We start from the raw sequence: 11,567 nt of genomic DNA on the forward strand, positions 1-11,567 counted from the left end.
TCATCCTGCAGTCACTTACCTTCTGTCTCCCAGTATCAGATTCCCTCCCAAGACTGCTATCTACCTCTCAATCCTCTGCTTCTTGTTAGTATCTTAACCCCTGAACATTTCTTGCCAGTTCCCCGTTTTCCTCAATCTCTTGGTGATGAGACCGGTGTGCAGGGACCCTCAGTGAGCACCCATTAGTTGTTGGTGTCTGCAAAAGCAAATTGCCGTGCAGAAGCACACATGGATCCAGTCTCTTCCTTCAGATGATTCCCATCTGTGTGAAGAGACAGAGGCAACAGAGGAGAGAAAAGCACAGACGTGGTTCACCTGCTATGTGAGGACAAGTGGCTGATGCTGCTGCACGTGGGGTGAAGCAGTTATCCAGCCATCCTAGGCTGTTCACAGGAGCGGTATCACTCAGAGATACTCAAAATGTGAAGTTCAGCAAGGTAATTGCAAAAATAACAATTATAATTCCTAACATACGGCATCTGTGCAAGTCTGTTGTGATGCTGGAAATGTCAAGTTCTGAGCCGATAACATTGCACTTTATTTCAGCGTCTTATGAAAACAATCAGTACATAAAACTTCAGTACACAGACACATTGTGTTCTCATACTAGGATGTGTCACTTCCATGTCACACTAGCTGTTTTGTGAAACAATGTGTCACTTCAGATTCATAAGCTTCAACAATACCTAATTTTAGAATTTAGGAGGGATTTCAATCGTTCTTGAACATATTCCTTTTTGTTCTGAATGAAACAAAAGTGCAAATGGAGTTTCTTTGTTCTAATGCTAAAGTAAGCAATAGAAGGCATAACATAATTTAAAGGTTAATGATCTTAGGATTTTATGTATGCCATGAGTAGGAACCTTTTGTCATATGCATAACAGAAATAAGGAACTCAAAAGATCCTGCCCAAAGGCAGAGTCAGCTAAACCCAAGCAGCTGCTGACAGATACAACCTCTTATAAAGTTTCACCCCTCCCCTGGGCAACCTACTCAAAGGTTCTATACTAATAACATTGGCATGCTTTGCAGTGTCACCAGCTCCTCAGGACAACTGGGCTAGAGAGGTCCACATTAATGCTAGTATTAAGCTCTTGGTGTCTCCGTAACAGGCTGGCGGTGGCTGTCTTCAAAGTGCTTTGTGGGAATGGTCCCTCAAACACTTCACGTGCCAAACTGGACCTAGAAATCCCTTTAGGGGAGTGCTCGCTGGCATGGGTGAGGGACACATGCCAGCATCCATTTACAGGATAGACAACTCTGCAGTAATGCCTCTTCCTAAGCACTGTTTAATTTAAGTTTGTTTGCCAGGTTTTATATTAAGTACGCATTTTGCCATTATGTGAGCAATTAACATACAGAATAACACCAAATCTTTCCATAAAGCCCTTGTCAGTACACCTTCCAGTTCAACATAAACTATTAATTACTGCTCTTCCCTTAGGGCTTGACCATGATTCTTTACTATCTAGTTATCCTCTCACAATTAGTAATAGTACCATTTTTTTCTCCTTCTTTTCCAGGAATTCAAGTTAGTCAGTCTGGCTAATAATTCCTTGTTTTCTCTTTTTGCTCATCCTGTTTGTTGCTTTCTGATATGCTCAAAAGCTGTCTAGCTTTCATCAGTGCTTACTGAGAATTGTAAATTTCTCCAAGCTCTCCAGCCAGTCTCTAAGTATTAAGCTAATCAAATTCATCTTCTTTTTTTTAAAAAAAGCTACATATAGTAGATTAAAATAATGTATGGGGTTTTCCTGCAGCCCAAACATCACATTTGGTTTTGATCTTTAATTCGTGCTGTGGTTTTATTCAAAGTTGGGCAGAACTTGTGTGGAACTAATCGATGTTCATGGTATAGGAAACGATCTTGCAAATGTTTGCACATGTTCCCTTGTTTACGCGCCGCCTAATGAAGCAGCTGACAAAACATTACTGAGATGAAGAGCGTACTTTAAACAGTGCATGCACATGTTTTGGTATGAAGAATTGCGCTCATGAATGCAGTACCACTGCCTCACGTCAAATAACAAGGAAAATGTATTCTGCACTGAAGCTTTCCAGAACTTCAGTTTGATAGACTGCGTTGCTGCCAAGAAAAAGAGCGAAATTACTAAAAATGTGGGCAGGAGCCCAAACTCATTTTCAATGCATATTGGCTTCATAAATATAGAAATTCAGCTAAGTTAAAAGCATTCTGTACGTGCAGTAATATGAACAGCATCCGCAAAAGTGTACTTTGATGGATGGTGTGCCTACTTAGACGAATGTTTAGAGATAAGAGTTAACTGAAAAAAAATGTGACACTGGCTGCAGAGAATGTGGCCTTGGATAGTCCTTTAGTTGGGAACTGGCCGTGACTTGAATTTGAAGTTTTGACCAAGGCTTACCAGCTTTCTAGAGGTAGTTCAGACCATCCTAACAGTTTTTAACACTGTGTATCATGTCACAAGGTCTCGTATCTGTGGAGTTGAAAACATTTTTATAGATGTCAGTTAGACTTCACAACACCATCACTTTGTGCAGATGTAAAAATTAGAGGCTGTATGGTTTGATTGGATAGGAGGAGGGCCTGATAGGTTGCACAAGGGCAGAGCTGGGAACAGACACATTAATCTTTAACTTTTTCTGTGTCCAAATACGTTGAAAATCAGGGCAGTTTTGTGCAGTGCAAAATTTTCTTAATCACCATAAAGATTCTGGTTTTGTCCATGGAAATCCGGCTGGAGATGACCAGCTCATTTCACAGCTGTCTGTCAAATGGATGTTTCTACATATAGCTTGTTCCTACATTCTTAATTATTTTTCACTTCCTCTTCCATCCTCTTAATGTTTGTTAGTTGCAGAGATAGGAATGGCAAGATTCAGCTTTGCAAGTTCCTAAGTTTCCTCTTTCTCTGTCCATGCCTTAGTGAAGAAATTGCTAGGTTTTGGTTAATAATACACCGGAGCACCTGGTAATTTTTTTCTGCATTGGATAATTCCTCAGGATACTAACGGCAGTGGGTGTGATCCAGCCTTCCTGTCTGAAATTCCCTTGTTGAGCATTTTTTTATCTATTTTCTCACTTTTTCTTGGATTTCTTTTTAGAAGAGAGCTAAGTAGTATATTGGGTGCTGCTCCCTCTCTCCACATTTTGCTTGGGATGTAAATCCCCAGAAAACAGCTTCATACATTTATGCTAGGTGTTCATCTCTTCCCTGAGAAGGCAGGACTCAACAAGCGTTAGATGCCTTCAGCATTTTGTGCTGTGGTCTGCTGAAGTCTTTCTTAAGATGTTACATGGTGCTAGCAGTGGCTGCAGATTACTGACTCTCTGATTTGTAACTGTCAAGGTGTTTGTGGAAGACCAGCAGTGGGTAAAAGAAGTTGAACGTAAGCCCTTCAAAGTTCCCTAAATGTGGCGCCTGCATTACTGTAGGTGGGGACACTGCATTGCTGTCCACGCAGCAAGGAGTGGGTGAGTCAGAGAGAGAAGAGGCAAGAGGGAGGCCAGTCTCACTGCGTGCCTGTGGGTGGTGGCTGGGCTAAAGCAAACGTGGAGCCCTGTCCCCAGCTCCCTGTGGCACATGTGGTTTGCGTTGTCAGCACAAACTACACAAACAAAACTTTTCCTGCAAACGGGAGCTGAACCATAAATCCCAACCTTGAGCAACACCCCTGTAGCTCTTTTCAAGCTCATTAGTAGAGCTCAGATGACTGTCTGCCTAAATATGGATTACTTTAGGCAAGGGATAGGTGCCTTTCTCTCCAAAACAGGCAATTCTGCACAAATGGCATGACAAAAGTAGTGTGCTCAGGGCACGTTCAGGCTAAGTAAGGTGATAGTTTCAGTATTAGGCAGTCCTGAGAAGTAGGTAAACAGAACTGATGAGTGAGCCTTAGGCAAACCGCTTTCTGCTTCCATAGTTATAAATGCCCCAAAAGAACTAAAAGAAGAACAAATTGCATTGCAGTGATATTGCAATGCTCAGACTCTGCCTGGAAGAGCTGTGATAGATTTAGATGCCCTTCAAAACAAAGAAATCTGGAAATTATTTCAGATTAAAGGCAGCCCTTAGAGCTGTTCACAGAGTTCCTTTTACTCTTTATTTGAATTACTGTGTCTAACTTCCTAGAAAAAAAAAAAGAAACCAAGCTCTACAGATCTTTTTATAGTTTTGTAGTTAAGAGATTCCTTTGGTAAGAGTCCATGCGAATGTCTGCTCTCTCTATCTCCTTCTGTGCTGCTAATTATGAAATTTCCTTCCTCTTTCAGAAAATGGGTTTGATACAATTGTAGTTGGAAGGTGTGTGAGGAGGGGAAGAACGACAGTGTCTTGCCAGTTGATATAAAGAAACTTTAGTTACTACTACATACCTCCCACCGCCACAGAGACTGACAGGTAGGTCAGGCCAGGAATCGGTGTTGGGGAGCTGGCATTAGGACATTTTTCAGATGTGACATTTTTCACATACCCTTATTAGGCATAGTTAAAATCATGTTCTGGACCTCATCAATCCACAGGTAGTGGGGGAAGAAAACAGTCTTAAATACATTTTCTGCCAACCTTTCTGCTTCAATGTGCTTAAGTATTCAAGTCAAATACTGTACTTAGATATGGTAGGGAATTAACATAAAGAAAAGGTGTAGAAAATTATCATAGAATCATAGAATATCTCACGTTAGAAGGACCCATAATGATCACAGAGTTTAACTCCCCACTCCTTGCAGAACTGCCTAACATAAACCATACAACTAAGAGCTTCGTCCAGGCGCTCCTTGAGATATTAGCCCATGGAAAATATTTTGAAGCATTTCTTTCTGGAAATTGGCATATGTTTTTTTTTTTTTTATATATAAGGAAGGAAACAGTGATAAAGTAAAGGAAAAAAACAATGACTCATCATAGAGATAATATAAAGAACAGGCATTTTTCCAGTTATTTTATAACTATATACTGTTATCCAGGAAGTATGACTGGATCAGTTATTTTTTTCTTACACAATCCATTATTTAAACAATAGTCCAAAGATGCATGTTGATTATTTTCAATGATTACTGCGGGTCAGTTAACGAGAAGCAGTTAAAGGGTAGTACAAAAGGTTGATGAGTGCATCTGTAAATCAGCAATCATGGACCATATGTTGGGCTGCTGTACCTCAGCCAAAATATTGAGGTTCAAATGCTCTTGGGTCGCTATGCAGTGCTGGGCAATGTCTGCAGCTGTGATCCTGCAATCCTCTTGTTGCCTTCCTTCCCTTGAATGCAGCGCCTGTAGCCCCGTCACTGGAAAGAAGGGCTGAGACCTCCTGAGCTCCTGGCGTTCACTCAAACATCTATCAGGATGATGAAGACTTTGCCTCTGTAGTTTGTTCTTCCGTTTTAGCATGCTATTCTCATTTTAACACCCCAAAATTGTGGAAAATATGAGATTTTTTCAGGTAGTCAGTTGCTTCTTCTCTCCAAGGAAAGCTTGGCCAGGTTTCACCATCGCTTGAGAGCCCGAGGCTGATGTTGCGCGACGGACCTAGAGATTTGCCCTTCACACCAGAGTTTTTTAGCCCTCACCTTCACCTCCCACCCACTCTGAGCCTGGTTTGACCTTGTTGTGAGCTGCTTCAGCACGTTAAGGAAAAAAGGACTACACATCTGCTATCTTTGGATGCTGAAAGGGCTCTGGATAGACCCAGTGCCAGCTCCACGGTGAGGGTGGCCCTGCCCAGCTGGGCATAGGACACAGTGAGGCCACTGTAGGCCTGACTCAGGCTGCTGGTGAAGCTCAGCCTGAAATCTCCTCTCCTTCACGTTTCACTTTTCTCTTGCTCATATTGCAAAGGTGGTTGAGTTTTACTTTTCACCAAACTTGCTTGCTTTTTAAATTGAGCTTGTGTCCCTTTGGTTATATGACTGACCTGAGGAATTACAGACCCTTTATTTTTCTCCTGGAGTAGCATTAGTGCCTTATGGGTCTGGTAAAGCAGCTGAGAGGCCGCTGAAGTGTATGGGCCACCCATGACAGCTTCTCAGTGGCAGTTGCTTATCCATTGTCATGCTCTTCCCCAGTGTCCCACAGGTGCCCCAGGTGCGCAAGACTCATTTCTATTGAGCTGCATGTCAACAGCCTGAGACTTTCCAGTGCTGCATACAGAAGAGAGTCAGAACAGAGGACATTAATGGCTTGGTTTGTCTTAGGTATCCAAAATGGATGACAAGACCTGTTCCAAGGAGAAATTATGAATCAAAATTAAGATGGCCTTTAAGGGTTACATCAGTTTAAGATTGAAAATCGATGTCAGAATCATATTCCTTTTCACAAGCATGTGTGAATGTTGAACTGAGACTTGTAAAATATTTCTAAATTTCTAGATATAGAAAGGTAAACTGGAAAACCCTGAAGACTATCCTTGGTGAAGGAGACACAAGTGACTCTGCTTGATTTCTGTCAACTACTTTCTTATTTTGTTTTTTGAGTCTCTCACTAAATAATCTGTCCAAGTACTTAATTCTACCATTAAGAAGTTTTTTCCTGGTACCTAATTCTCCCTTGCTAAACTGATTCCATTGTTTCTTTTCCTGTATTTCTTTTCTTTTCCCAAGCAGATATGTGAGATAATTTATGACCTTCTTTCATGCAGCCACATTATACGTTTTTGCAGACTGTTATAAAGTCTTGCTCCAGTCTTCCCTCCTGTGGACTAAGTTCTTCCAGCATCTGCTCAGATATCATGTAATCCTTCTGCATCTTTCTGGGGTTATGGTATTCCTTTAAAAGAGAAAAATTAACAGGTTTGACATTATTTGCACTTCAAAGTCTTCTCACTCTCTTGAAAGTAGTTTTTTGCTACAAAAAGAAAACAGATTCCTAAAAGGCACAGACAGTAAAGGATCCTTTTAGTTTGTATAGCAGAAATAAGAGAGGAGCCTTAAACACAGAAGACCACATATGGTTTTATGGGTGGGACAATAAACTGGCAACGTAATCAATTGAGGTGTTAATTTGGAGTATATTTGGGCAAGACCTAAAGATGTTTTAGCCTTAGCTGTCCCTACAAATTGTTTATGAAATCAGGCTGGGCTGATACAGAACACTTAAAGAAGTGAGGGTCTGCTAATGATCCCGTGGCTTCCTGTGTCAAATGTGCAAATGTACATCACAGTCAACTGAATATGTTACTCAAAGCATGTTTTGGGGTATATCACCTCACAGAATTCAAAAGGAAATATATAAATTAGATGGTCCTATCTGATAAAGAAAACTTTTTGGTCTGAAACACGTTTCCTCCACTCCTGCTCAAGATAAGATCACTGCTATTTGTTAATTGCACCTGCCAAACAGATTAAAGATAAGAAAATTGTTGGGATCATTACTTTAGTAAAAGGCTTTCTTGAATTGAGGGCTAGTGTTACATTTACATCTTGCTTGTTCTTGCCGTGCAAGCATACAGTGTATAATGAGTCTAATAACTTTCTGATAACTGCTGAAAAAATAAGTCTATTAACAAAGTAGGTATTAAAGAAACATCTCTTCATAGCAGTCAAAATTCAATGTTATTTCTCATGATCTTTATATTGAATTATGTGATCCACAGTTTCCCCTCTCAAACCAAATTAAATTTATTGTTAAATCTGATTAAAGTATGTGTAATTCTCTTCTCCAATCTTCTAAGATGTTATGCATCTTGCATGATTTCTTGGAGATTATCATTAAGGATTTAGTGGTGCTACACAAATTTTTTCAGTCCTTCAGTCTGAATATATGCACATAAGACAAAGCTGATTTAATTTCAGTATGCATCCTTTCCCTGCTCTATTTTATGTTCTTTCTCAATGTAGTTAACATATTTGACCATTCTACCACAATTGAGTTATTTTGTGAAGATTAAAATTAAAAAAAACATGGTGTATTTCTGCCTTCTCTATGCTATCCCAGTACTTCATGGAGATATACTTTCTTTGCATTTTGTTTCCCTTTTTGTTCTAGTATATTTATAGAGTACATGACTTTTTCTTAATGTGTAATAAATTCTAGATGTGAAAAAAATATGGCCATTTTTTTATTACTCATTGCATTGTATTGCTGCTTGCATGACACAGGCTAGATCATATGGACCAAATTATTCATCCCATCACAAATATTCACACCATTTTTTGTAGAAAGTGTAAGCCAATTTTATGACAATATGACAATTGGCATTTTATTACCCCCAAATACTTGCTGACATTTTAAAATTTTAGTTTAGTTAATTTAATACTTCCTAGTATGGATAAAAAGAAAGTGCAGAATTTCATGGATTCCCTTGCTAACTAGTGAAGATTCGTTTCATGACCAGGGAGATGTTTTTTCATTTAAAGTTTCGTTTTACATTTGTTTGTCACTAAATGTGCTTTTAGAAAGTCTATTGTCTGTGTAGTACCCACACATGTAGTCTCTGGCAGCGCATAACAGATTTGAGATGTGAGGACATCATAATTGCGCTCTTCTGAGACTCTTTGGAAATTATTTATTTGTGCAATACCATTTATTCACAAGGAGTGCATATAAATCCTCATTCTTTAGAAAATGTAATAAAGAAACAATACCCTTCCTCAAACAATGTTGAAACTTGCTTTTCCCCAGGGACATCTTTCTGTGCTCCCTTTCATGATGAAGTTGCCTTTCTGCTTAATTACTCCAGGCTTTGTGGTTGCTTTCACTGGGTATGTACAAAAATCAAGCAAGTTAATGCAATAGCCACAGTATTTTCAGTCCAAGGGTATGTTTCCCTAAGTTAGTTCTTATTTTGACCTGTGTGGATCTTATTGTTTGAACTTTTGATAAACAGAGCAGCTTTAAACAGATGCCTTTATCAGCCTAAATGAGAAGGGTCACAAAGGATGGCAGACTGTACCTGTTACCCTTGCTGGAATCCACCCAGGAAAATAGGAGATAACACAGGCTCATCTCACCTTTGCGTTGAAATATTGAACTAAATTTGGCACGGCAAGACAAATTAATGTTATAACCCACAAGAGCAATCCCCACGCAATCAGTCCCTGATGGTTGGGGCTGGTCTGTAAAGTGCAGGAGTACACCAGTTGCTCTTGGCCACTGCAGCTGAGTGGATGGGGAGACTTACCCTGGTGGGGAATTACTCTTTCAGCAGAGCAGATCCTAAAGGATCTTTGCTCTTGAAGGATCCCAAAGTGCTTTATGGATCTTTTTGTGTCACTGTAGCTCTCTGCGAACACCTGGCAGCAGTAATCAGCAAATCATCACCTGCAAAGCAACCATCACATGTTACCTTCCACTTGTTATTCATTTGGGCTCATCAAATAGGCTGATGTAAAGGGTGCTGTTGGTACTGCGCTGCTTTTTTTCCCTTAGTCTTTGAGCGAGTAGAAGTTTAATGAACTTCAGGGAATCCTGAGCAAGTCATCTTTCATGCTATCAGTAATCTTTTTATAAGCATCTCGGATGTAGGTCTAGGACTTGAATTTGAAGTAACAGAGAATTGACTAAATTCATACCAGGGAGTACAACTTTGCTTTTAGCTAAGGTTCTGACCTTCCAGATTGGGATGGGCCAACCTGCACCTCATGGCTGGATGCAGTGGTGAGTTGAAGGTGCCTGACCGCCACATTTCTGAAATGCAAAGGAGCAAGAAGGCAGTGCCACCTTCTGCCTGGTGCTCTCTGAGGTATGTGTCTGGTGGCTCATGGTGATCAGCAGTTCTCAGGTGCAGGTGATGCAGCAAGGTTTGCTCTTCTGGCTTTGCTCTTCCTTGGAGTCTGGCCTCAGGGATTTCAACAGCCGCGAGCAGTCACCCCTCTCCAGGAACCAGCGCAGCACCCTGTAATTCACAGTACCGGCTGTACTAGGAAAGATGCAAGTGCACAAGGTGTGTTTGGAGTACAAAGTACGTGGTTACAAATTGTTCAGATTTTTAGCCCTAAAGCTGGTCTGCAGTCTGGCTGAAGGGATTCCTATCAAATGCTTGCTTATTTTCTTAAGGAACCAGCATGTGTTTTACTGCTAGGCTGCTGATGGCTCTGGTGTGGCTTGAGGAGCAGAGAAGGGTGAAGAAAAGGGTCAGTTCACTTTTTGCTTCTTTGTTATTGCACAATGTCCAGCAGAGAAGAAAGTGGAATTCCTCTTGGCCTCATGCCATATGAGCTGTAGAATAAAACAAGGCTGTTAAAATTCCTGATGATAGAAATGGTAATGTATCTTTTATACAAATAGGCTGCATGCTGTAAGGAGATGCTGTCAGTCTAAGACAAATCAGTTCAGGCCAAAGAATACTGTTGCTCTTTCTAGGCAAGATCTTTGGCAGCTGATTAAAAATTCTAGAAGTGTCTTTTCCAGAAAAAGCTGGTGACTTAGTTGTTGTTGTTAGTATATTTTGTTGTCACCTGAAAAAAAAAAAATCAGTTAACTTTGCTCTTAACTTCCTAACATCTGTACCTTGCATTTCCTTGTAATTTCTTATTTCACAATTCAATTTCTCCTTTTTACTTTAATCTTCTAGATTTTTCTCAGGAAACTAACTCTCTTTTTTGCATTGTCTTTCTGCAGAGCATCCAAGTAGGAACAAATCCTGTACTTAGGAAATACAATGCTCATGGCAACAAACAGGAGATGATGCTAATTTTCCTTGCTATCGCATTATTCGTACAGGTGCTGAACAACAGTGTTACTGTACTTCAAATAATATTTTCACACCACAGGTTGTTTTTTCCATTTAGCAGTTTTTTCTAAACAAAATAAAATATTTCAATGATAAAAATCTACTGTGATAAAGTCAGGCTTTTATGCAGTTATAGGGACAGTCTAGCAGTCAGGAAAGGAGTGCTGTTTCTTTCAGGTTTCCACCTATATGTTTTGAAACATAAGCTCCTGAGCGTTTGCTCAGTGATCTGGGTAAGAAAAGATACGTGGCATTTCCTAAAATTGTGACTGGCTCTTGGGATGACTGTCTGACCAGATGTACCTGCTTCGCAGAAAAACAGAGACTGTTTTTAAAATGAGCCATTTTTCAGGTAGCTTTGGGTGCTGGTCTCCTAGTTGCATTTATGCAGAAACAAAGGTCAGTAGGACAATGGCAATCTTGTTTGGAAGGAAAGTAATTTTTACAATGTCCTGCAGAGTGAATTTCACTTAAGTCCTCTCAAATTCAATCCTGTCTCATCTCACATATGAAAATATGGGACTGACATGTTTTCCTGGTGGTATTTTTTCACTGTGTAATTAAGGTGTAAGATTTAAAAGCTGAGGCTGAATTTCTATCTTTGGTATTTCACTGTTGATTTGATCCCATGAACTCCCCCAATGTCCCTTCAGAAGAGAGAGTAGGAAAGTACTGAGATAGAACAGTCTGTGTATCACCTGCTTTCCCAAGGCAGCATGGTTTGCCCTCAGCGAGAACTCATTCTTTTCTGAAAGCAAAATTTGTGCTGTGTGGTCTTGTTTTTTTTGGTTGTTTTTTTTTTTTTTTTTTTAAATGTGGCATGTGACAGAATATTTCCTTATTTAGCACTCAGAGTTTTCTGTTCAACCTTCCAGCCTTCAAAACTGAGGAGGAATGGTCACCGTCCTCTCTTCAGCAGG

The 11,567-nt window shown here is 40.1% G+C and overlaps 1 protein-coding gene across 1 annotated transcript in view; it reads left to right on the forward strand.

Annotated features, from left to right (window-relative positions):
• Positions 1-11,567, forward strand: part of LOC104288350 (macrophage mannose receptor 1-like) — a 46,805-nt gene that overhangs the window by 888 nt on the left and 34,350 nt on the right. Inside the window, exons 2-4 of the mRNA XM_009887145.1 lie at positions 1,113-1,218; positions 3,333-3,372; positions 4,256-4,286. Of these exons, the coding sequence (XP_009885447.1) occupies positions 1,113-1,218; positions 3,333-3,372; positions 4,256-4,286 (177 nt within the window). The remainder of the gene's footprint in view (positions 1-1,112; positions 1,219-3,332; positions 3,373-4,255; positions 4,287-11,567) is intronic.

This window comes from Charadrius vociferus, unplaced genomic scaffold (assembly GCF_000708025.1).
Source record: "Charadrius vociferus isolate BGI_N301 unplaced genomic scaffold, ASM70802v2 scaffold126, whole genome shotgun sequence".
NCBI classification, from domain to species: domain Eukaryota; kingdom Metazoa; phylum Chordata; class Aves; order Charadriiformes; family Charadriidae; genus Charadrius; species Charadrius vociferus.